This window comes from Diplotaxodon limnothrissa, linkage group LG15 (assembly GCF_057381915.1).
Source record: "Diplotaxodon limnothrissa isolate DT_005_m linkage group LG15, D_limnothrissa_male_GT1.1, whole genome shotgun sequence".
In the NCBI taxonomy this organism is placed as follows: Eukaryota; Metazoa; Chordata; class Actinopteri; order Cichliformes; family Cichlidae; genus Diplotaxodon; species Diplotaxodon limnothrissa.
In genome coordinates, this window is record NC_140610.1 from 21330144 (window position 1) to 21356261 (window position 26118).

The window sequence follows — 26118 nt, forward strand, 5'->3', positions numbered from 1 at the left end:
TGCCAATGCTTGTGACAAGCAACACACCTCAAAATTAACAATTTATAGCTTAATTGTTGCAACAAACTTGCTGTTTGCATTTGCTCGTGCATGTTTCAACCTGCCTGTGAATTTGCAGTTGGCCTGCTCGTCTTCTCTGTTTACACAACAGAGAGACCGTGACTCGTATTTGTAATCAGTACGTTTAACAGAGTTTTGTTTGCCTTTTAGCTTCTTATTAGGATTTAAGCTCATCAGCTAGTGCTCATTTATTTATACAAAAGAATCCACCTGGATAACATCAATCTCTTTTATATTTTTTTGCCGCGGTGCAATTTCTTTTCTAATGTGTCGTATTATCTGATGTCTAGCGCTCTATAGCTACACTAGAGGCCAGGCTGAAACGGTTAGAGATGAGGTTTCAGGTTTCAGCACTTCCAGCTCCTCCCAGGTCTCCAGCACACTGAAGCATAAAAGGAAAAAACATCTCAGTTAATTAGCTGCTGTTTGTGTTTCTATTGACTCACTCGAGTTGGTTTCCACCCAAAAATGCAAAGTATGCACCCTTTACCTGCCTCTCCAGTCTGAGGCCTTCACAGCACGATAAAACTCTGTTACATCCCAGCTCACTAGGTTCAGAGGCAAAAAGGTAACCAACCACAAGGAAAGCGGTTTAGACTGAGTCGTTTATTTAATAGATTTTATTAGTAGTCATGTAAAAGGGAACCAGAAGAGTGGAGCAGGAGGCTGCTGCTCAAGCCAAGCACCAAATAAGTAAAACAAAAGGTGATTGCTAATGGAAGGGTCTTAGCTAACGTGTGCTGTTGTCATTAAGAATAATATTTTTGAAAAAATGAAATCCAGTGCTTACTGGCCCACCTACTAAAACAAAAATGACATAGGAAGTGGCCTTCCTAGCAGACAGCACTTAGTGTTTGTCACACTACAGTAAAAATGATGGCATCTTCATTATAGTCTTTTACATTTTGAGACTGATTGTAGGTAGTTGTGGTGACCAAGAGGTTACTTAGAGCTTGCGGGTGTTGTGCACTCAACCCTGGGCTGCAACATTCAGTCACAAGGCCCAGGACACCTGTCTCCAAACAAACAGGGTCTGAGTTGGCGTGTAATCCCTCTGTAATCCCCCTTCGCACAGGTTTGCAGATAAGTGCCAATAATAATAATAATAATAATAATAATAATAATAATAATAAAGTACCTCGCTTTGCAATGGGAGACTCAACCTAACTGGTTGCCAACTGGTTATATTCTGGGACCAGACCGATTAAGTATGGCAGCAGGTGGGCATTGCAAACAGTGGAGCGACCCAGGTCCATAACTGCTCTGCTTTTAAAAGTGCTTTATAAATAAACATCAATAAAAGTGTAAATATAACATTTGCAGTGAATAATGTTTCTGCCTCTGCCATTCTTGTGAATGTCTGCACCTCCACTCATTGCAACTCGTCAGTTGATCTCTGACCTTTACACATCGACTTCCACAGTAGCACATCTCAGCTGCTGTACCTTAACTACTTCCTCAGTCTGTGTGCTGCGTCCTGTGTGTGCTGCGTCCTGTACGTGCTGCTGTAGTCAGTTGGAGTCATCAGACACGAGCTGATGCCGATGCTGCCCTTCTGAGCCCCGCTGTAGGATCCTCTTATCTTTCCTTAAAAAAAAAAAACCAACCCATGATATCCTCCAGGGATCTAGGGAATTCCCGCAAGTGTCTCTGGGCCTCATTCTGGATCAGTGCATGAGGGCCTGGCTCCGTCTGAAACAGACGCTCTTTTAATGTCGCCTGTAATGTATAACAGACATGAGACAGTCAGAATGATTCACTGTCCTCCTCTCATCTTAATGTCAGTCACAGGAAATTCGTGCCTGCATGAATGCAGCCTCATTATCTCACTCTCTCTCTCACTCTCACTCACACACACACACACACACACACACACACACACACACACACACACACACACACTGAGAGCTGAAACCTTGTGGCTCAAATGGCTTCAAGGCCTGAGGGTCTGCGCTGGAGAAACAAGAACACAATGTTCACTCAATGTTAAGTGCATATTTAAATGAGCTAGTCATTGGAGTAAAAATAGGGAAAATTATGCACTTTTAAAATATACTAGTAATTGTCATGCATAAGCTCTAGACTTCAATAGCAGGCTTTCATCCACAGTCCACACACATTTGGGCAAAATATGTGAAAGCTCTGGCATACATTCCTCTCATTTAGAAGACGGGGCAACACAAAGGCCTTTGTTACTTAAAAGCAGCTACATTTCTTTTTTTTTTTTTTTATGTCTCCACATACTCAGTTGTTTCCTTCTGCAGGAAATCATTTATAGTCAACAAACGTCTCAGTAACAGGCGCTCTGGTTGACCTGCTAAATTTTGAGGAAATATGAGCTACTTATGGTAATCATTGAGGCAATGGTAAAGTAAGAAATTTTCAATTTGCTGCTTAAAGAGTTAATTAAATTTCCTTTTTTTCTGGCCTGTTTATCCAGTGTGCAAAGCCCTGACCTCAGAAAAACCAGATAAATAGCAAAACAAAAATTAGTTTTTGCTTTATTTTTCAAATTCATTCTCTGACTTGTGAGTTTTGCAGTCATTGTGGCTGCTTTGGTTTCTCTCTGATGGCAACAGTAGAGATGTGAGGGCTTGATTTCATCTCCTTACGCTCCTTGCGGCATTGATGGGCCATTAAAATCCTAAGTTTCTACATGAGAAACTGGGACTGTTGTGGAGAGCCGCACCGTTGAGCTTATGAAGAGCTAAAATTGAAAAGACCGAGCAGAATTATGTTGAGATTAATGGCGGGGTTCTCCAGTCCTCAACTTTAGTGCAGTCTAGCAAAATCAGTACTTGTGTGTCTGTGCATGCAACAGAGGATAATGTCACCATAGCCTGCAACAAACCTGAGTGCTAATTCATCGAAGGCCAAGATGGGCTGGTGATGTGCAGCCCTAAATGGGTGAATAGCACTACAGGCCAGAGGGAAAACACATTAACCTTTGATTTTAGGGTAAACTTTAGCGTTGAAATGTCTCCATTCCTCCAGGTGTTTGTGGTTTGTTCTGCAGTCTTTGTCTTCTAAACCACAGCTCATGAATCAGTTCATAAAAGTGACCTGCTATCAGTGAGAGCTGTTAACCTGAGTGCAACCCCTGTTTTGTTTTTTTTGTTTTGTTTTTTTCATAAGACGTGGCTTTACACAGACACACTGCCACGTTGCCAGGTCTGACAAATGGCAGCAATTAGAAGTCTTTTTAACCCACTTCACAGTTTTATGAGTGACTTTATAGTCATGCTGTGATTCTTAATGTGGAGGTTGTGCGTTTGAACCTTTCTTGTGATGTTTTGGGTCACCTTTAAGCTGTATTTTCTTAAACTGGCTTGAAAGTATGAAGACTTGTCTCCAGTCTTTTATCAGCAAGATTGTCAGATATGTTTTCTTTGCTTCTTAAAAGAAAAAGAGAACATTTCTTAATTTATCCTCACTTAAGAAAATCCTGAAGTGCTGGCGGTGGAAAATAGTTTCATACTTTGCACAGCACGATCTCTACAAAGAAAGACTGCTGAGATATTTTTATGGTTTCTGGTTCAACAGTTGCACAAACTCCAAGGATAAACATGCGTTGATGGTAAAGAAAGCGTGTGATAGAGTTTGATAGTAAGCCAGCGCTCTCCACTTCACAGGAAAACTACACATACAGTCAGAACGCGTCGACAGGAGCTCTGGGCTTTGTGAGCACATTGACACTAGCACGTGTTTGTCCTCCCCCTTCTTTCGTTTTGGAAAAAAAATCTTTGTTGCTATGCTTTGTAAAGAAAAGATTTGACTTAAAGAAAATGTTTTGACACAAACTTAATCTGTGCTGAATCCTGTGGAGAGATGTGATTGTTTTTGCTGTAAATATTACAGGCGTACAGCAAAGCCTTTGAGTGTGTTTGACTGCAGTAAATGTCTTGAAGAGTTTCAGTTTGACATGTGAGTGAACTTGCTATAGTTCAGGAAATGACAGCTTTGCAATCCAGCCTGGTTCTGTTCAGCATCAACTTGTAGATCTAAATGTGTGTTTAATAAAAACCTGCTGATCCTGGACTCCTACCAGGTCCAGACCTTCAGTCACCGTTTCTGTCTCAACACATTAGGATTGGACTGTATAACAGTTCCTTCTTGAGATGGATGTTTTAATTCCCTGACTTTCTTGGCTAAGATAGGCAGGTTTGAAAAAAGGCAGGACGGAGACACACTTATGAGATTAAGTACAGCTCTGTGCAAATGTTTTAACCACTTGAGATGTTTGCATTCTTATCCCTCATGCTACAACATCAAGGGAGCATCTGATCGTCTAGAATTCATCATGAGAATGAAACTGTCTTCTTCTTCTTCAATTTTATTTACTTTATGTAGCTCCAGTTTACAACAAAAGTCACCTTAAGGCAGGGGTCAGCAACCTTTAAGACCCAAAGAGCCACTTGGACCCGGTTTCCATGCAAAAGAAAACACTGGGAGCTGCAAATACTTTTTGACATCTAAAATGAAGATAACACTGTAATTATTGTTTTTTACCTTTATGCTTTGTGTGAACAACTAAGGTGTGTTGCTTATGAAACCCATGAAGTGCTACAGAGAAAATTATATTTTATTTATGTAATTAACACATTTTGAACTCTTAACGAAATATAACAAAAGGAAAGACACCCAGCTGAACTAAAATGATCCATGTAGCAAACAACAACTGTTGTGAGCCGCCACCCTTTTATCGCCTTTGGGCTTTTGGAGCCTTGGCCTGGCTTTTAAAAAATAATTGGCGGAAAAAAGCACTATGCTGCTAAAAAAAAAAAGAAAGATAGATATTTTCAAAATTCTGCCTAAATATGTATTTTGCCTGGTTAATGTGTGTGGTGGGGCGTGGTCTGCAGCGCTGCTGCAGGGGAGCGGACGAACCTGAGCTGCACCCGCAATCACGCCTCGCCGCCTTAAGGTCTGTGCTCTCTCTGCTGTTGTGTTGGCGTGTGTCGGGCTGTGAGCTGCAAAGCTACAGCCGGCTGTATGCGTACAGCAACTGTGTGTGAAAAGCATGTTCATGCAAACAGCGTCGGGTCTGCCGTGATATGTTTACAATGGGACTTCTGCTCCTGAACCTCTGCGCACAGCGCCTGCAAATCAGGGCTGTACGAAGTCACTTTCATCTTTACGCAGGACTGTAAGCTGTCATCTGTGAGGCGTGAGCGGTGTTTGTTTTTAACATAGTTCACGGTGGAGAACAGCTGCTGACATAATGTGGATACAAAGATCCATAATTGGCCCATCTGGGGCTGAAAGTTTTGATATATGCACGGCGTTGCGGCGGTTACACCGGCTTCTGCGAGTGTGACGCTTATTTTGAGCGATGAAAAAATAATAAAATATAATTTTATTTTTATATTTCAATATCAAAATAATCTTCCAATTTAGAACTACAAGTTAAAAAAAAGAACTAACATAAATAAAATACACTTCAGCTACATACTGCGGAGCCGCAGTATAAGGACTAAAGAGCCGCAGGTTGCCGACCCCTGCCTTAAGGTTTTTTTTTTTTTGTTGCAGTGCATGGACTCCTGAGTATTAGACAGAAAATCCCAACAATTAAGCAAGCACTTGGTAACAGTGGGAAGGAAAAACTCTATTTTAAAAGGAATCAGGCTCAGAGAGATGCAGCCATGTGCTGTGACCCCAGGTTAATAACATGTTGTGGTGGCACTTAAATGCATCTTCTCCCAGCCTGAGCCTGTAGCAGCTCAAATGAGTTCAGGATCACCCGATCCAGTCATAACTTATAACCATTATCGGATGAAATGAAAATTATAAATGTACCGGTACTCATATAGGGCCTTTCTACTCAGTTTGAGCATTCAAAGTGCTTCCCTACTTACAGTAAATAATTGTGGTAATTGTATGTGTCTGCTTTTTGTGTTAGGAATGAATCGAGTTACTCGATAAAAACTGAAGCACTTATGAAAACCATTCGCTTTTTCACCCGCAGGTTTATGAACATTATACTTACTGTGTTTGGTTTTTCTCTGCAGGGTGCTGGTCAGGAGAAGCTGGGCATCTACATCAAGTCTGTTGTCAAAGGCGGAGCAGCTGATATGGTCAGTATGAAAACTACGACGGAAAACAGGAGAAAGAATCAGGATGTGATCAATATGTGTGAGTGTGCGTCTGTTTGTGTTTACACAGGATGGTCGTTTGGCGGCAGGTGACCAGTTGTTGAGTGTTGATGGGCGGAGTCTAGTCGGCCTATCGCAAGAGAGGTGAGAAACTTGTACAGCAACATTTTTTTAATCCACAGAAATAATTTGGGAAATCCTGAGCACACACGAGCAAATTACAATTTTATGATTGACCCCAAAGAAGCAGCAGGGTGTAAATAGTGTTTTTCTTTTTATATATTTAACCACCTACCGCGCTGTAGTGACGCATTTATGGTCACGAGATGATGAAACTGACATTTAATGTTATTTTAGGAGCAGAAAACATTCAGCGGCACGTCAGCATGATAATTTACTTTTCACCTCAGGGTTAAGACATCCTGAGGTCGTTGCATCCCGTTGGTCCTTGTAAACACACGGATTTTCCAGCACGTCTGGAACATGCAGCTCGAGCAGAAAAAGGGTGTGTGCGTGCGTGCGTGCGTGTGTGTGTTTTGGAAACAGCACCAGAGCACGCGGTGGCTAACGCCCCATTCAGATTAATCCTGTTATTCCTCTTGCTTGACATGCACAGGCTTGATTTTTAGTGTTATTACCTGCATTGTGACAAAGAGTCAAACTGGATTAACAGATCATTAAGTTAATTGCTTTAGCATGCAGATAGCAGCTAAAGCAATTAACTAATTTTTCTAGATTTCGAGTTTTTGTCATGGTATCATAGCGTGGTAATCTCAACTCCCAGCAAGTAGAGATTAAGGGATTTTTACCCTTTCTGTCAGACATAGATGTGTATGTAAAGCTGTGATGTTTCCAAATATGGATTTGGAGCCTGTTTTCCCCTCAGCGCCAAGGGGCTGATGTTACATTCCCAGAATCACTTCCAGTCAAACAGTTAGCTTCTGCCCTACAACTATTTATAGGATTAGGTTAAAACTCCATACACAGGGACATGTAACACATAATAGCAGGCATCCTGTGCGTGTCTGAGTGACACATCAGCATTGGAGCCAAAGTTGGAATGAAGCGTGTCTCTGGTAGTGACAAATATAATCCCTGCCTCCTCTGGTTCATAGTAAAGGCAGTTGTTCTTCCCGTTATTAACTCACAGCAGTGCTGGGGGCTGCAGAGCTGTCCAGACTTCCCACTCAAAATGTTTTTATTTGAACAAAAAACAAAAACAATGTGCTCGACCAACAAGCATCAGGAGGCTCTGGTGCATAGGCTTATTAAGACCATTATGTCTACATGATATGAAATTTGTGTTTTAGTGAAGTTCAATCAACATTTCAGGAACTTTTCAGGCAAAACATGAAACACCTTGTGAGAATTTGCTCCTTTTTAACAAACTTTAATAATATTTGAAACAATATTGACAATGAAGCTGGAAGAAAATTGGTACAAAATTAAAATCTCAAAACTTTTATTTTATAATTTAGAATAACTTAGAATAAACCTCTGTAGCCACCTGGGTGTTAGATACAACCTTGTCTGTCTACACGTTCTTTTACCAAAAAAGGTACTTTGATTTTTTTTAATTTTTTCCAGTCATGTCCTCATCCCGTGTTAGTACCTCATCGCTCTGTGGTCTCAGTCTTATACAATCACATTCTTTTCTATATGTGTCATATCTTAACCGCTTTGCCTTACATAAGAAACATGTCGAAGGCATTTTGGTTACTTTTGAAGCTAAAAAAACACCAGTTAGTACAATACATTCAGATTATATTTATCACGTGGATACAAGGAAACCGCACCATAGCAACTTCAGTAACAAACTAAAAAGAGACACAGGTCAGGTCTTCTTGTCTGACATGCTTTAAATCCCTGAAGTGTTTAAAGTAATCTAAAAAACAGACAGCGATCAGCATAAAAGGTGATCATAAACCAAAACTACAGGTACCTAATAATGGTAATCAAGGTTGCCGCTCCTAAACATGTGGCCACCTGATAAACTGCCACTAAATAAGCCAAATTAAACATAATCACAAGTCACACAGTTGAAGTTTGTCTATGAAAAAACAGTCAGTTAAATTTAAATGTATGTATACATCTTAGTTCATCTGATTGTGGTATGGATCGCCACAGATGCGGATTATAAATTCCTGTTTGCCTAAAATGTTGTGTTGTTCTTCTACCCTATTTTTTAATTATGAAACCCTTAGACAGCCACAACTGCGACTCCACACTGGGCTAAGTTTGTCCCAGAGAGTGGGGCTGTGGAGGGGCTGCAAAGAAACTTGGCTCAGTGTGTCCCTCTGTAATTTGTGCTCCCCCCTCTTGTTCAGGGCGGCAGAGCTGATGACGAGGACGGGCTCAGTCGTCACTCTGGAAGTCGCCAAGCAGGGAGCCATTTACCACGGACTGGCCACCCTCCTCAACCAGCCAAGCCCAATGATGGCAAGAGGTGAGCGCACACACAAGAAGCAGGATTTTATTCATGACTAAAAGTTCTGGTGTATGGTTCTGGATGTAATTTTGGAAGCGCTGATGATTTGTGGAAATCCTTTGTGACTTATTGATAACTTTGATGGCTTATTAATCAAATTAAATCAACTGAGAATTGATTTTGAATTCTGGTTAGTTGTCTTCAACTATTTCAGCCATTATTTGTACAGATAGATGTAAAAACTTGTCTTGGGTTCAACCTTTTCCACACGCATGCTGATTTTTCTCTAATTTTGGTATAAATGTAATATTTGTATCTATTTTTTTTTAATAGATACAAAGGTTTTCTTCTCTTTTTTTTTTTTTTTTTTTTAAAGGATTGGTAGTAAGACACAAATGAATAAAATCATTAGGAGTTTTAAAAATAATGAAGCCATTTTTCTACCTCAATCAACAACCCTCAGAGGCATTTAAAAACGGCCACAAACACGGCTCTCTAAAGTATTTAAAAGTGGTAATGAATGAACTATTGTTGGTCCCACTGAAGGGTGTGCCAGTAATTTGGTGTTGTGGATGATGGAAAAGAAGCAGGCTTGTCCAGACAGTGTGTCCTTGTTGTCTTCTCTGCAGCACAGTAAAAATCCTGCTAGCAGACTGGAGGATATAATGAGAGCTTGTGGCCAGAGCCAGCTGTGTGTGTGTGCAGACACACGTGCATGGCAGAGTTTACAGGGTTGTCTGGCTCTGCGCTGGTCTTTGTCTGCTTGAGCGGTGACCCCAGGTTCATTAAGGAAGCGTTCTGGCCGGGCCAGTCTGTGGTCCACGATGACGATGAAGGCGTGTTTCTCCCAAATTCCCTCGACCGCAGACTCTTGCACCGCTGACAGAGACGTTTAACAAGCAGACGTCGAAGGACGGTCTTTAGTTACAGGAAACTGGACAAACTGAGCAGGAGTGTAGATTCTCACAGAACGATGGCGTGAAGCCAGAAGAAGAAACAAATTGGTAGCTGTGCTGTATGGATTTTATATGAACCTATGTTTAAAATACACTTAAATGCCTTTAAATTAGCTTCAGTCACAATTACAGACGCCCCAGCAGGAGATCAGCACTTTGATGTGTGTTTAAAATGGTCTGAGACAACAAACGACTCCAAAGAGGTGAAATCAGTTGGGCCCAAACACAAACACAAGCTCGACTAGAACAAAGGCTGACAAACTGCAGCAACACAAAGATTCACTTTTTTCTTTTTAACTGTTTTCCTCTGCTCCTGTTTCTTCTTTCACCTCCAGCGTCAGACCGAGGCCGTGAGAAGAACGGGAAAATGCGACCAAAGAGTGAAGGCTTCGAGCTGTACAACAGCTCGGTGCAGAACGGCTCTCCAGAGAGCCCGCAGCCCGGCTGGGACTCTTACCCCGAGCCAAAGAAGATGAGCGGAGAAGACCGGCTCCTGAAGAACCGAGCCGACCATCGCTCCAGCCCCAACGTAGCCAGTAAGAAAGCTGCTTATTAATTATTTATTACAGTGTCATTTTAATAATTCCTCTTCTTCCACCACAAATATAAGGTGAACTTTAACTTTAGTTCTGCACAAAATAATGAAACCATTCCTACTTATTTGGTTTACAGACTGTATATTTAAGAAGGATGTACCCACTGGGATGTCGTGCATTGTTTTAAAGCCTTTAGTTGGCCATGTTTGCTGTCACAGTGTTGTCTGTTCTGGAATCGGATATGGTCATATTTGGTTAAGAGCTTGGGCTGCTAAATTATCAATAATAGCAAACTTTCCATGTGTACATGGATACCTAATAAAGTCAGTTTTATTTATATAGCACATTTAAAACTTGGCTTGAATTGTTGCAGGTAAAGCCAAGTGCACAGTGTCGGCACCCACCTGTAACTCAAAGCAGCCACATCACTAATAATACATAACTTTAAGCTTTAATACAGTTTAAACAGATGAAGTATATTTAAAAAAATCATTGTTCTTTACTATGTTTGAAATCTTCCTTTCATGGTATTTCACATCCCAACAAATTATATGTAATTTATGCTACAAGCTGGGAATTTCCTTTTACAGCATGTAAAATATCTGTAACAAAGTAGTCTAAAGGGCAAAAGGTCAGTACCATAAATTAAAATATGAAACAGAAACCAAATGGCTCAATCAATTAAGAGGAGAGCATAAAATCATTCATAGTTCAATTATAATGCAAAAAAATAAATAAAACAATTGATCCATTGAGCCATCGCTGGTCAACAGCGTTTGGTGTGGGCAGTAAAGGAAATAGGAAAAAAAATAAAACCGCCCTCATGTTATTCTGTAGCTACTCCACCCTGATTTAGAAACACAGTAGCAGCCAGTTTTCCTGCTGCTGGAAAAATATTTATTTTCAGAAGAAAAGAAAATATTTTCAGCAACCATTTTCCTTCTTCTGTTCCTCAGTAATTGTGTATTGGTGAGACTTTTTGTTTTTTTGTTACTGCACTAAAGCAATGGTTTCTCCTGCCTCTGCTTCAGATCAGAGCCAGAGTCCTGCAAACAAATCAGTGTACCCCGGAGGACCTGGCACCAAGATCACCTCCGTCTCCACCGGGAACCTGTGTGCAGACGTAAGTAACCATCAGACTGAATCCTTACCCTTATGGGAAATGTAACAGCAGAGTGACACAACATTTGAGCACACTCGGTATGTTGAGCAGACATGAGAAATCATTTATCAGGTTTATGGCTTAGTCTTGTTTATTCCTGGAAAACCATCTCAAAATATTTTGTTTTTTTTCACACGCTTGTTTTTTGTTCCTCAGGATGAGCCCTCTCCTCCCCGCCCAGAGGCCTACCCCATCCCAACTCAGACATATCCCAGGGAGTACTTCACCATCCCAGCCTCCAAGAGCCAGGATCGGGTGGTGGGACCAGGGCAGCAGGGGCCCCCACCACACTGGCAGGGTATGGAGGACAGAGATCGCCTCCCCATGGGCGATAACATCCACAACAACAGCATGCAGGTACGGAAGCTTGAGATACTTTTCAGATACTGTTTTTCTGGGCGTTACAACGCTCTATGAGACCCAAAAAGATTAGTAAAGTTTTATTATTCATCAATGTGTTTTTCCAAATCACATTTTGGTGACACAGAAATGTTTGAAGCCATCAGCTTGTTGACAAGCCGATCATCATCTCCTTCTCCATCCTTTTCTGGCTGTGAGCTCCTCTCATCTTCGTCCTCCCAGTTTTGAGCATCGTTTGTTCCATCTCTTATGAGTCACCGTGGTTATATCTGCATATGCAAAGGCTTAAAAAGTGTCACAGGATTGAAAAACATATTTAAACATTAGAAATACAATTTAAGATAACATAATAAAACAGACAAACTAGAGCCTACATAATAACCTCTAAGGTAAACTTGGGAATGTAATAAGTAGCTGATTGAGGTGATATTGATTATTTGTGTTTCCAACCACCCCTCCTCTCTCCTTTTATAACGCATACTTTTCCTCATCTAATATTTAATGTTTTGATTGCTTTGCAGCGGATTAATCACTCTCAGGAGGACTTGTATCCACCACCAGGAGGCATGAGGCCAGATGAGCGAATGCAGCCACACTACCAGCACCGGGACCTGGACTACCCACACAGAGATCTCGAATACCAGAGAGGTCCACCTGGAGGTAAGAAGGAAAACCTGACTTCAGATCGGATCAGAGAGGATGACAGAAAAAGGACCGCAGCACCTGTTAGTGTGTTCACTACCAGATTATACAGCATCTTAAAGTCAGCATCCAAATGTCCCTTAAAAGTTGATTATCCTTCATGATTACATAAAACACACAAATCATGATATTAAATTCAAGGACCAGAGCAAAGACAATTTGCTAAAGCATAGCAAATCAGACATGCTGTCATTTCTGACATTCATCAGATGAAAACAACAACAAAAATAATAACTAAGTTGTAAGTTATTTCACTTTAAAAATAAATATAAAAATCTAATGTTTTGGACTGCAGATGCCCAGGAAAAACACTCTGTAGTTTTACCATCACCAAGCCTCCATCTTTCTTCAGAAAGCTGATTAGTACTAAAGTATTGTGCCAACATTAGTGATAAAATTCATTTTTAGGCTAAGAGGGTTCAGAGGTACTGATACTGGTTTTTCATGGAGGTTTAAAGGCTTAGAAACCACTGTGCAGTTGGTGTCCCTGGTCAAGCAGGTGACCATGTGTTTCTTTGTGTCTGCAGGTCTGGTAGGGCCCGACCACTGGGCTCCACAGCCGCAGGTGTCCTCCTCCCTGGAGTCATCAACATCAAGCCAGGAGCATCTCAACTTCTCCGCGTCCTCCTCTTCTTCGAACAAGACCCAAAACCAGAAGACCGGCCCGGGCAGATGGAAGACGCCCAACGCCCCTCACACCGTGCCACCGCATTCGGCACAGCCGCCGTCTCGGTCTGACCTGCCCCCTCCTCCTCCTCCACCTCCAGCAGCTTACCCCGAACCCTACGACCCACAGCCGGACCTACCGCTTCCGCCCCCTCCAGCTGCTATCAACCCAGTAACGGCTCAGCAAGCTGCTGACCGCAAGAAGAGAGAGGAGCAGCAGCGCTGGTATGAGAAGGAGAAGGCTCGGCTTGAGGAAGAGAGGTGGGCTTGTTTTGTTTATTGAAATGTTAGCAAAAAAAGCATCTTTGTTATTTACTATTTACTATATCCGGCTTGCTATTTATTATTTCTGAGGGAAGATGTAGACAAGCATTTATGCTTGTTGCATTTTAAGACCTTGGCCAAGTCACCCTTTTAAATGGCACTTTCTCTAAAAGCAAAAACGTATTAGTACAGGATTCCCATTTTTCAATTAAAAAAACAAAACAAGGTGATGTCATACTGCTACATTTATGCATCTGATTTTGAGTATTAATGATGATGATATTGATGCATTTCCAGGGATAGGAAGAGGAGGGAGCAGGAGAGGAAGTTGGGTCAGATCCGGGCCAACCCTGTCATGCCCGTCCAGCCTCACAACGGAGGAGCCATGCCTCCTCCTCACCACCAGCCCCCTGTGGCCTCCATGGCTCCACCTCAGCCTTACCACCCCCCACAGCCTCAGCCTCCTCCACCCAGACCAGAGAAGCTGGCCAGTCTGCCGCGGTCTGCTGTACCTCCTCCTGCTAGTGCCTCCAACCCTGCTGGTAACAAGAAATGTATTAGTTACTTCTTGTTTAAACAAATAAACCAGTCTTGTCTCTGTAATAACTAGTATTCAATATGCCTGCAGGCATGGACACAGTGATCAGGGAGCTGCTTCCACAGCAGCAGCCGCGAACCATCGAGAGGCGAGACCTGCAGTACATCACAATCAGCAAGGAGGAGCTGACGTCCAGCGACAGTCTGTCTCCAGATCCTTGGAAGAGAGATGCCCGAGAGAAGGCCGAAAAACAGCAGCAGCTTCACATCGTGGATCTGCTGGACAAGGAAATCCAGGAGCTGCAGGTACTTTTGTTCACAACAGTGGGAGGAGTGATTTGAAATCAGAGATCATGTTTTAGAAGGAAGTAGCAGAGTTAATGTGATCGACTTGACATTATGAGGATATTGTGGAAGAGTATGATCAAAACTGCTATGCAAACTGTTATTTTATCTTCTTGCCTCAAGTAGGAAATATTTAATGGTAAAAACCAGTAAAGATCATTCAAAAGAAAGTAATTAGGTCAGATATTGTTAGAAATGGTTCACCAGATATTGATATCAAGTGGTAGGTGCAGGGTGTAAATGTTGCATCACACAAAAGTATAAAAGATATGATTATTAGAGAGGTAATATATCTCACACTCTTTCCACTCCTGCATCTATGCGTGGATAGAGCAGGGTTTAACCAAAGACATAAAGCTGGATTTCTGTAAAAGCTACTGGCCGGTGCCCCGTTCTGATACTTAGATGACCTTGTGGCTTATTCCGGTAAGACGACTTCAGTTTCTAAACATCATTTTGTTTTGCAGGCAAAGCCCGAGCGAACAGCGGAAGAAAACGACCGCCTCAGGAAATTGATGCTGGAGTGGCAGTTCCAGAAACGACTGCAGGAGTCCAAGCAGAGCGACGACGAGGAGGACGAGGAGGATGATGAAGACGTGGACACCGTGATGATCATGCAGAGGCTGGAGGCCGAGAAGAGAGCCAGGGTAAGAAATGGAAGGAAATGACTGAGGGGGAAAATGAGTTCATTTGAAGGAAGTAGGGAAGGTGCTTTTTTTTTTCTTAACAAAAAGAAAAGGAGGGAGTCGAAATCGTATCATGTGCAAAGGCTGCTTTGGCAGAAATCAAACTTTCTGACTTCTGTTTTTCGAGCGTTACTACCCATCAGCTCAGAGTTCAGGGCGAGCCGCAGGAAATCGGGCTGATGGGGGGGAAAACAGAACCGCCTTTCAAATGCTAGAAGGGAAAATGGCTCCCACTATGAATGTCCTGCAATGTGCATCTGCAACATGCTTCTATCATCGCTTTGCCATGCTGAGCTGCTTAAATCTGATTGGCTGGAGGGGTGGATGGGAGGGCAGGCGGCAGCAGTGTCGTTAAAGCTGCTTTCACATCTCGTGGATGTGACTTTTATTTGAGCAAACGCTGCACATGTGCAGCCTTTTGATTATTTAAGCACAGGTCTTGCACTACAATGGATATCAAATATCCAGTATTTTTAAGGTGAAGACGATGCTGGGTGTTTGAATTCACCGAGTCATCCAGCACGAGCCTGAGTGTGTGTCGAAACCTCAGGAGGAAAGTGCTTTTCTAGGTTCAGACACATCAGTTGTGCATTCATCCGGGTCGTGTGTAGATCTGCTGTGTGTTCCTCCCAGTAGCTCTGTAGTGAAGGTAACTGTTTTGTAGCTGACTTTTACCAGACTTTGACTGGATATTTTAGGATGCGGAACGTGGGTGTCTTTAGTAGCTGTGGATGAATCTCAGAGTTTGGTTGACTGTGTGAATTATTTTATTTTTTTATGTCTTTGGTTTGCTGCGTTCTTTTTCTTTGTTGAACTACTTTATTCATCTTGAAGACTGGTATACACTTGGTTTTAAAATCTGGGACTTTTGGCTGCTTAGGAAGGGAATTTAGGCTCATATACACCAGAAACATATTTCAGACACTAATAGAAATGTGCAGGCGTTTCCAGCTGTTCACAGTGGTTGGTCAAAGTAATTTATAATGGGGGCACAGATAAAGTCTTTTTTACTGTCTATGAGTACTGTTCCCAAGTACTGAACTGGATAAAGTGCGCAAAAGGTAAAACATTGGATAACGTGGTTAGAGGTTATTGTGACAGTATTACTAACATAAAATAATCCATTTAAATGCTGTCCAGTCATCTAATGTGCATCACTGCAGTGAGGAGTTATTGCTGATTTAGGATAATTGTGTCTCTTTGTGGTTGTTTGAGTGAGGTTTGTTTGACTTTTTTCCCCACGTGTGCATTAGTATGTACACTACCACAGGTATGTTCTGAAGTGGGTCCCAGACCACCAGTAAGGTTTGGTAGTGCTCCTCGGTGGTCTTTTACACCTGTGTTAGATTGTTCATAATGTATTTTTAAGCTAAGTGTAAACAGGGTCTAGTTTAGGTCTTCATGACTAAAAGTGGACATTTAGTTAGCTTACAGTAAATGGATAATACCACAAAATTACAACTTTCTCTAAGAAGTAAAAACTTCTTGGACTATTTTACTTTACCAAAGCTTCATTGATAAAGTTGAAGAGAAAAATATGGGACGATGAGCTCAACGTTAAAGATGTAGCTCTGTAGTTTTTAGATTTAAAAGCTTCTCATCAACAGAGTAATAAGACCAAACCATGTTTTCACTTTATTCTATGTCCTCCCCTGCTCTTCTCTTATCTCTGTTTTACTCTTTAGTTCCTCCCTCGATTTTCTAATCTAGTCTTAACTCCTCCTCACCTTCCTTTTCAGTATTTGGGTATTTCCTCCTCCAACTATCTCCCCTCCCTCTCTCACTCTCTATTCTCTTCTTCTTCTTCCTCTTCAGCAGCAGACTGCTGTCCCAGCTATCTCTGTTCTAGACTTGGTATGTTCATCCTGTTAATGACGAGTATCTTCTCCCTGCCCTTACATCACTTCCTGTTTCCTGTCTGGGCTTCCCACCTGCCCGTGTCTCTCCCTACCCATCTGGGCTTGCTGTTGTCGTTTCATCGGGGGTCGTGGTGGTAGACGGGACTGGGCCATGATTAGCTAACGAGCAGTTGGTCCTAGGATGCTTGATGTTGTTTGGCTGGGGAAGCTGTCCATCTCTTTGTCAACTCAAAACACCTGCTGGGGGACGGTGAACGAAGCTGCTGCTTAAATATTGGTGTTTGATAACTGCAAACCAAACCTGTCCATGCTTTCAGATTAGCAGAGCTGCGGTTGGTGTGATTCTTTTCAGCAGTGATGTTTTGAGTACATATTGAGGTGGCGCCTGCATGGCTGAATGCATCATGGGGGGCATCTGGGTCGAGACCAATGCATGACAGTCCTGCGAGCCCCCTGCGCTGCCTGCGAAGGGCCACATCATGTTGTCGTGGTGGTCATGAATCCATCCGTCTGTCTACCCATCCATCCATTTGTGTGTGACCTGCTGAGCCTCTTTGTCTTCTCTGTATAGGGTCTGTTCAACCAAGTTATTAGATTAGCTAATTCTTGCTTTACTTGATTAAATGTACATAAGAGATGGACTTGGCCACCCAGAGACTCAGATCCATTAGTTTGTGAAGTACAATTTTGAAACCTTTAGGAGAGTCGAACTCCAGGTCTCGAGGGCCGGTGTCCTGCAGGTTTTAGATCTCACCCTGGGTCAACACACCTGAATCAAATGATTAGTTTATTACCAGGCCTCTGGAGAACTTCCAGACATGTTGAGGAGGTCATTTAGCCATTTAAATCAGCTGTGATGGATCAAGGACACATCTAAAACCTGCAGGACACCGGCCCTTGAGGCCTGGAGTTCAACAGCTGTGCTTTAGATCATCATTTTTGCTTAAAAACACTCAATGTCCAACTCATATTTGGACATGGAGTTAGGACTAATAAGCTAACAACAAGAGTTTTTACTCTAAAACTAGATCCTAGTATACAAAATAAACACATTTTGTACTAATCAAGCATTAAGGCTAATGATTGAGACCACAAACTCATCAGGAAAGTGTTTAATTGGGTAAAAGAAGAAACAAAAGTAGGGTCAATTTCTCGTAGACTTCTATACAATTGTTTTTGCAGGAAAGTTCTTGCCCCCTACTGGCAATTATCTATATTGCAGGTTCCAGACATTTTTAGACACTACAGCTTCAGAACATCACTTTGTGGTTAAATGATTGATAGACAGATTTAGTTTTATTTAACCAGGGTCATAGCATTGACCTGACCATGACCTAGAATGATGTAGTTACCATATTTACCCTAATGCAATAGTGGCAAATATTAACAAATAACAAAAATAAAGAAGGAAGACTGCATTGCCTTCAAATCTACTGGAAAACCTTTACAGTGTAAATACAACTTTTTTTAATGGAAATATAAAGACAAAGAAAAGTGTAGCCAAAATAGTAATTGTAAGAAATTAAAAATATATAAAATTCACTCAATAAACAAATTGAAACGACTCAAGCAAAACAATATATCCTGCATAAGAATTAGAAAAGGAGCAAACGGGGAGCCTTATTGGAGCTTCTTTGTGGACAGATACCACCGCGAACGTTTGGTTAAACTGACCCTTTAACCACCATCCAGCCCTAGAATGGGTGTGTTTGTTTCGTTTGTCGCCATGCTGCACTTGGTTTGTCGGGATGGTTTTCGGAATATTTCTGCTGCAGCCCATTAAGCTTGCAGTTACTTCAGGTACGCTTGATTTATTATTCCTCTGCTGCTCAGTGGGACATTTAATGATCTGTAAACGAAATCAAGTACACCTTAAGTAGCCAAAGGAGGGGCTGTCTTTGCTTTTCGCTCTGCCCTTTTCCGGTTGTTGTTACTGCTGCTGCTGTTGTCGTTGTCGCTGCATGTCGATGTGTGCATGTTTAGCAGTGTGTGCGTGCGTGCGTGCGTGTCTGTTTCTTTCTGCCTGTGCTGTGTGTTTGCAGTGCACACAGCTCCTCCCCCCAGGAGCAGTCCTGTGAGACAAATGCAGTTCTACCTCACATTTGTACACAAACATATTAGTGCAGTTGAACAAATCCAAAAGAAAATGTGCTCAGATTATGTGTCTGTGAATGCCACGCGTACTAATTTCTTTCCTCATTTGCATGCGTGCCTTGCGGCATGTTCCCCGCGGGTGTGTGTGACCAGTTGCAGGATGAGGAGCGGCGGCGTAAGCAGCAGCTGGAGGAGATTCGTAAGCGGGAGGCAGAGGAGCGGGCGAAGCAGGAGGAGGAGAGGAGGTGGAGGGAGGAGGAGAGAGCCAAGCGAGAGGCCGAGGAGAAGGTCGGTGTGTCTGTCCTTGAAACTGCTGGAGTTCTGACCTGATTAAAATTAATGCTTTGTGCCTTTATTAAAGTATTACTGAGTCAGAGCTTCAGGTGTAGCACAGATTAGGTTTACACACACACACACACACACACACACACACACACACACACACACACACACACACACACACACACACACAGAGGGGTTGGACCGATATTTGAACAGTAATTACATTATATCCAAATCTACAAAATTATGCAGCTTTCTCTTGTCTTAAATTATTTTTTTTCCCCCTGTTAGGGTGCAACAGCCAGCTGCTAATACACAATAAAACCAAAGTATGCGATGCTAACAAGGAGCTATTAGCATGATAAGAGAAAGAAGGTCCTTAAAAATCCTCATTAAACATCAAAAATTCCCGTTAAGAACCAAAATATTGGCATTTGATAAGATTTAATGTAATTTTAATTCAGATTGTTGGATTATACTTAAAGGTGCTAAACTTTTAGATATACTGGCAAACTGTTTCCCCTGTTACCAGATAACAGTGTTTACAGCACAGATGATGCAAAGGACTACATTTTTAGTCCTACTGAAAAAGGCTTTTAATTTGAAAGTGTTGCATGTCGTTTTCCTCTAGGTTGTCAATGTAAGCTAAAATGTAGCCACTGTGTTTACAATTCAGTTCGTTTGCATATTTAGCCTGCACTTTGGTAAAAAGAAATTACGTTTTATATTCTTTGTACATTCACACCTTGATTTCATAGAGATTTTAAACTATACCAACCCATCACATCGGTCTAACCCCTGAATGTGAAGATGCTTTGGAAGAATTCAGACCCTTTTACCTGGTGCACTCTTAACTGTCTAATAAATGCAATTAAAATTGCAGATAATAGGATTTTATCAGTCCTACTATAAAGTTAAACTATAGTTATTTATATATTAATCCTTTGTATCTAGCCTCAGTTTGGTGGGCCTTTAGCAAACTGTTTTCCTCTGTAAGCAAGAGATTTTTAGTTACTTAAGCTGTTGTGGGAAATAGAGAGCAGAGCGAGAAATGCAGCTGTCATTTTACAACCCTCACCTGCCGCCACGAGCTCCGGGTAGTGATTGAAAGAATGAGATCGTGGATTCAAGCGGCGGACAAGGGCTTCCTCTCACTGGCGGTCAGGGTTAGCGAGAGTGTGAGGTGAGCTCTGTCTCAGAGTACTAGTAATACGTGAACATACAAGAAGGAAAAAAAAAAAAAGCAACGAATGAATGGATGACAAGATGGGACACTTAATGTGGGATTAATTGCCAAAAAAGCACCTTTGCTTTGTTTTAAACTAAATCTTCACTGTAACGGTAAAATGTGCAGCAGATGAATGAGTCTGAAAACTTCCCAAAGCTTTTACTTTCATGCCTTTGTTGGCTTAGTCTTCAATGTCACTTAGTAACTCAGGTTAATATGAGAGATGAAATGTAATACATGTGCTGTATTTTTAAATGACCAGTGGTTTGGTGCAGCATTCACCCACCCACATGTGTCGTGCGTGTTTAATCAAACATGCTCATTGTTTTTTATCTTTGTGTCGTGCCCGCTGATTTCACTGTGATACCGTTAGCGCGGTCCATTTGTCCGGTGAGCTGCAAACCACCCATAAGACCACTGGTTGTTTAAAAATAACATGCATATTTATTCAGATTTTACCGTTCAATTTCAACTTTAGGCATCCCAGAAATCTCAGGGATTTGATTAAATGTTAATTAGGAGAATATTTAGGTGTTTCTAAGATAAATAAACTGTTTTCAGGCTGTTATGATTGTTCTGATGTTTATTATGAAGTTGTCCAGTTGCATGTCCTCATCCTGTGCACCCCCCCCACCCTATGTGATGTGTTGCTGTGTCATGTTACGTGCCTCCACCCACCTGAAGCATGGGACTCCCATCATGTTGTTGTTGTTATCGTCAGTGTGCGTCAGGAAGTTTCAGTTATTTTGGGGAAGCAGTTTTGATTCATTTATTTTTTGTGAGGTTTTTAATTTTATTTTTTGTTGTCATTTCATCCAGCATTGCTTTGGAAACTATGTTTAGGGGAATGCTGCCCACCCTCCTCCAACTTTTCCCAAAAACCACATGCTTTATACCCACATCATGCGCACACACACACACACACACACACACACACACACACACACACGCACCGCAGAGGTCTGTCGGCCCACCTGCCTCATACCCGCCCTCAGCCATCCATACTGTACATATTCAGAAACCCAGCCGCTCACTCATTCAAACCCCACACATCCACTAATCCCTCCCAGTTTCTTCAGATTCCCACTGGGCTGGCTGAACCTGGCCATAGCAGCTCGGATACACCCACAGCAGCGCATGGTCTCTCTGAAGACATGTACAATCACAACTACACTCAGCCCTCCCCTCAGCCTCCTCCTGGCAGGCCTTCAACACATGAAACGGACCAAAAAATGTGAAGATAATCTGATACAAGAAGCATCCAGATTGAGTGACCCCGGAGCGGCTGGTCACGCTCCAAACCTCAAAATCTAAACACATTCACCAGTGAAGCTTCATCACAGGCCTCCCACCCCCTAGTGTAGATTTTGGAGCTCAGCCACTGGAGACAGGGTGGGCTGGAAACTTAAAAACCTACCCACAAACCGTAAAATACAAACCCGGGCCACACAGAAAACCGAGCACACATGGACACCCAGCACACATACACAAACAGAGTGATGAGGGAAGAGGAGACGGCGGTAAGCTGGATTCTTTTAGCGTTGTGTCAAGTTAGCGGATTTCATAGACCAGTCGGAGGAGATTTCCCAAGTTTGGTTGATGGACAGCATTAAAAAAACCCCACGATATTAGATTTTCGCAGTGATGTGGAGCAACATATGCATCAGGCGTGACGTTCAAGAGTGCCGAGCTGCATCAGTGTACACTCACAGACACAGGAAACCAGCAGAATTGAGACCAGCACAGGGGCATCAGCCTTGAAGTTGGTCCCTGATTTTATTTTATTTTTTATCTTTCTGAAACCTAATAAGATGATTTAAAAATCATCAAAGGAAAAAAAAGAAAGAAAAGCTGGCCTTGTGAAATAGCTGTAGGAAGGGAAAGCAGATGTGGTTATGTTCCTAAAACTGAGAGCACATTAATCATAACATTTTAAAGATGAAGTTAATCGTTCCCTTTTGGATGGATTGTTGACATCAGTACTGAAAAAGTAGCTTATTAGTTAATTAATGCTTCTTCTTTTTTTTTAATTTGAGTTACCAGCTCCTCAAATGTGTAGGTTTGCAATTTTTTCAGAAAAAGCAGGAATTTAAAATATTCCACTTTCGCCTCTGAGGAAACACTTCCTCACATTTGAATAACTGAAATTATGTATCATTTCATAAACTTTATGAGTTATTTCAATCAAGTTAAATAGATTTTAAATGAATAATAAACACATGAATCATTCATGAAAGCAGTAATCAGATGCTTCTTTCCAGAGCAGCCGCGTCTGGACTGTTTTCACAGCTTGCAACCATTTTTTTTTTTTTTTAAATTTATTTTTTTACCTCACATTATCCTGTTTATGCTTGAAGGGAAATTGTGCTTGATTATTAATTACACCTCCCATTTGCAGCCTAAAAGGTTTACATGTAGATAACTTGGAGAGCTGCTTACTCTGATTTATAAATTATATAAAACAAATGGAGGGGAAAAAAGCTTTTTCCATTTGAAACTTTTATTAGTTTAAATCTTAAAATGTTCTCAGCTGGTCGAGTTTTTTGCTTGTGATTTTGTCTGCTTTGCACCACAAAGCAGGTTTATATGACTTTAAATTTAAGGTATTTTTTATATATTTGTTTTAATAAGAAACACAGGAGAAAATAAATGTTATAGTTGTTTATTAATAAAACTTTTTTTAAATCCCAGAGGACGCACTGAAGTGTGAGGCAGTACCTTTATGCAACTGAGCTCTGCCCCCACTTCTTAATATCAGTTTAGCTCATACTTCCACTTTTGAGCCACTTTTTTTCCTATTGATTTTCCAGTTCTTTCGTCCCGTGGATGATCTTAAATCAGGGATGCTTCATTTTTGTTCTCGGATTCAGAATTGTTACACCTCAAACATGTCATCAGTATTTCTGAGTCATTCATCAAGATGCAGCTGGAACACCTTATGAAACGATGCCCCTGACCTGCTGGTACGGTTTAGTTTTGGCGCACTTTGCGGTTCTTACACGCGGCTGTAGTTCAGGTTCAGTTGGAGTTTGGGTGGGAGTCTCATCAGACTGGTGGAGCGCTGCTTGTGCAGAAGCAGAGTAGTGCAGCTCGTTGAGTAGTTTCCCACGTAGCTGATTAGTGTTAGGTGTGAGCCATTGAGAGCGGCGCTTACTAACAGGTTGTCCCTCCCCTAGAGGAGACAGGAGGAGGAGTACTACGCTCGCCTGGAGGCCGAGCGGCGCCGGCAGCACGAGGAGGCGGAGAGAAAGCTGCTGACGCCTGACGAGCCGGCCGGTCTGTATCGGCCCCCGCTTCCACGGGATTACCAACCCCTCGCCCCCCAAAACCCTACTAACACCCCCCCACCCCCACCACAGAGAAACACCTCCTACCTCAAAACCCAGGTCACCTCCCCCGACATGCTCTACACCGCCAAGTTTGTCACCTACACGGGCGATGACGAAGACGAGGAGGACGCCACCAAAGCAGGGAGTGGCGGCGGCGGCCAATCAGGTCAGGTGAAGCTGTCGGCGACCCGGAAGTCGTACGGCGACCTCCCGGCCACCGCCTCGCCTAATCACAGCAAGCCTCAGCCGCCGCCCACTGCGCGCAAGCCCCGCCCTCTTTCTGACGGCATCTTCCTGTCTGGCTCGTTCCAGCCGCCAGTCAACAACTCCAACAGTACAGCCCCCCCCCTTCCTGCCAAACCGAGCTCCATGCCCCCAGGAGGCTATAAAGGTAGAACTGGAGAGAGGAGTCAGGCTCGCCACAGCGCCCTCTAAAGCGCCCGCCCCTCCCTCTCACTCACTCATCTTCATTTTCTACCCACTCCTTTATGGTTTAGTGCTACTTTCTTCTTGGTTTATCTTGTTTTCAGTAGAGAGGTGCCCTTTCACTTCCACCGTCTACTTTTTCCCTCTTTTACATGTTTGTCCAAATTTATTTGTTTTTTCCTTTTTTTTGTCGTCGATTCATCACTGTGTTAGTTTTTATATGTAGAAATTTGCCCCCCCTCTCTCTTCCTCCTCAAGCAAATCAGGTTCTGTTTGTTTCATATTTTTCATTGTAGGTTTATTTGAACACCTCTTGTCCCCCAGTAATTTTTTTCCCCCCCCGCCCTCCGTCCTCATCTTCCTCCAATCACCCTCCCCTCCCCCTTCGATCAGCACTAGTGAACAGAAAAAAGCAATCGATAATCACGCCACCACTTTTTGCTGCAGATTGAGACCCATCAGAGCCAATCATAGTACTGTTGGTGTTGTCGCTCGCCGCCTCCTTTGTGTCTGGTTGGTTGCTGCTTGGGAATTTGGGTTGGGGGGCGGGGGTAAAGGCCAGCCGTCAGTCTGCCTGCCTGCCTGCCCGTCCTCCCCGCCCCCCCTGTCCTGCCCCGTGGCTCTGCTTAGCGGTGTTGGCTTTAAAGGGAAGGAGACACACCATTGGCTTCTCACACCCATCAATCACTCAATTGAGCAGAATCATTTCATAAACATGCAAAAACTGCACACAGCAGCAGTGTGTTGAGTGAAGGAGCTCCTCTTTGTCTGTGTCTGTTTAAACGGCTCGTTTTCCTTCTCTATAGCTCAGTCTACTCTGACCACACTGACGGAGCGCCATAAATTCTAGAGGTTCATGATCAGGCTGCCGCTTTTTTTTTTCTTTTTTTTTTATCAAGAGGTTAAAATAGTCTTTAACGCAGTCCAAATGTGGATTTATCCATGTCAGATATTATTTCAAGATGGGCATCTCTTCTTCATTGTTTGAAAGAGTTCGAGCTGCAGCCAGCTGGCTGCTGTTTGGAAGTTTTGTGTTCCCACAAAAATTTCACCCAGAATTTTATTTATTCCGTATCCCTTGGATAGAGCTCGTATAAAAGATAAAGGCAGGGCTCTGCGATGGAAATGTGAAACCTGCTGAGCCTTAAACACGCATTCTTTCCAATGACCAGCAGGCGGCGAGTAAACAAGCCAGCTTGGAAGCTAGCCTGAGAAGATGACCTCGCTAAGCAATTCCCTAATGACTTTATGGTCAGTTATTAGATTTACTTAATAAAAGATGATTGTTTTGTAAATGATGATCCAGTTTAGAGTTGAAGAGAAAAAACAAAGCAAGGTAAGATTTAGGGAGAGCTTCTCTGCTCCTGATGGAACAGGAACCCATGAGGTTTTTGATCCTCTTTTAGTTTAAAAGAACAAAAAAGTCCCCAAAATAAAAAAAACAAAAACAAATTGGGGACTAAAGTGGATTTTTTTTCTTGTCACATGTAAAAAGCAGCTCAGTCAAAAAACCTACAACTGATAAATTGAGGTTTTGACCCCAGTACATATGTGGTAGTGAGTTATTTCCATAGTATTGGTATCACAGATTCATCAGGTTTTTAGCATCTTCTGTTAAAAACTTTTTTCATAATGTAAGGTTCCCAAAAATCTAGTAAGTACCTAAACTAGGCATTGTGTTGGCCTGAAAAAAGACAGATGACTCGGTGATGAGTAGACATAACGATCCCTTTGTGATGCTGTCAATTTGAGCAGTTTGAACATCCATAGACAAACAGAGCTTTGACTGCAGCACAGTCTGAGTTTCAGCAGCACCTGAGGTCCAGGAGGCCGCCTGCACCTTTAACACGAAACCACCTCCATCGCCGCTGCTGCTTATATTAAAGATCAAAACACATCCAGGACCTCATGGGAATTCTGTGCTGCAATCTCACTTAAATTAAACAAAATCATCCCACTAACACCCCCCCACCCCCAACAACCTACCTCACCCAAACACCCTCTCCCCCCTCCCTCGGGAGTAAAATCTGCACGTTTCACCTCACAGTCAAACACATTGTGCATAAACACACAGCAAACAGTGCACTTTGGCTGCCAGCAGCTCAC

General features: G+C 42.4%; 1 protein-coding gene across 12 annotated transcripts in view; it reads left to right on the plus strand.

Annotated features, from left to right (window-relative positions):
• Nucleotides 1-26118, plus strand: part of afdna (afadin, adherens junction formation factor a) — a 119475-nt gene that overhangs the window by 87903 nt on the left and 5454 nt on the right. For 7 of the 12 annotated variants that reach the window (XM_085371824.1, XM_085371825.1, XM_085371828.1 and 4 more), the window contains 13 exons: nucleotides 6069-6134; nucleotides 6223-6296; nucleotides 8480-8598; nucleotides 9872-10072; nucleotides 11104-11195; nucleotides 11391-11591; nucleotides 12116-12254; nucleotides 12824-13223; nucleotides 13524-13768; nucleotides 13855-14069; nucleotides 14576-14755; nucleotides 18901-19035; nucleotides 23434-23977. In XM_085371824.1, the coding sequence (XP_085227950.1) occupies nucleotides 6069-6134; nucleotides 6223-6296; nucleotides 8480-8598; nucleotides 9872-10072; nucleotides 11104-11195; nucleotides 11391-11591; nucleotides 12116-12254; nucleotides 12824-13223; nucleotides 13524-13768; nucleotides 13855-14069; nucleotides 14576-14755; nucleotides 18901-19035; nucleotides 23434-23977 (2611 nt within the window). The remainder of the gene's footprint in view (nucleotides 1-6068; nucleotides 6135-6222; nucleotides 6297-8479; nucleotides 8599-9871; nucleotides 10073-11103; nucleotides 11196-11390; nucleotides 11592-12115; nucleotides 12255-12823; nucleotides 13224-13523; nucleotides 13769-13854; nucleotides 14070-14575; nucleotides 14756-18900; nucleotides 19036-23433; nucleotides 23978-26118) is intronic. The other 5 variants (XM_085371833.1, XM_085371834.1, XM_085371835.1 and 2 more) reach the window with 2 other exon arrangements.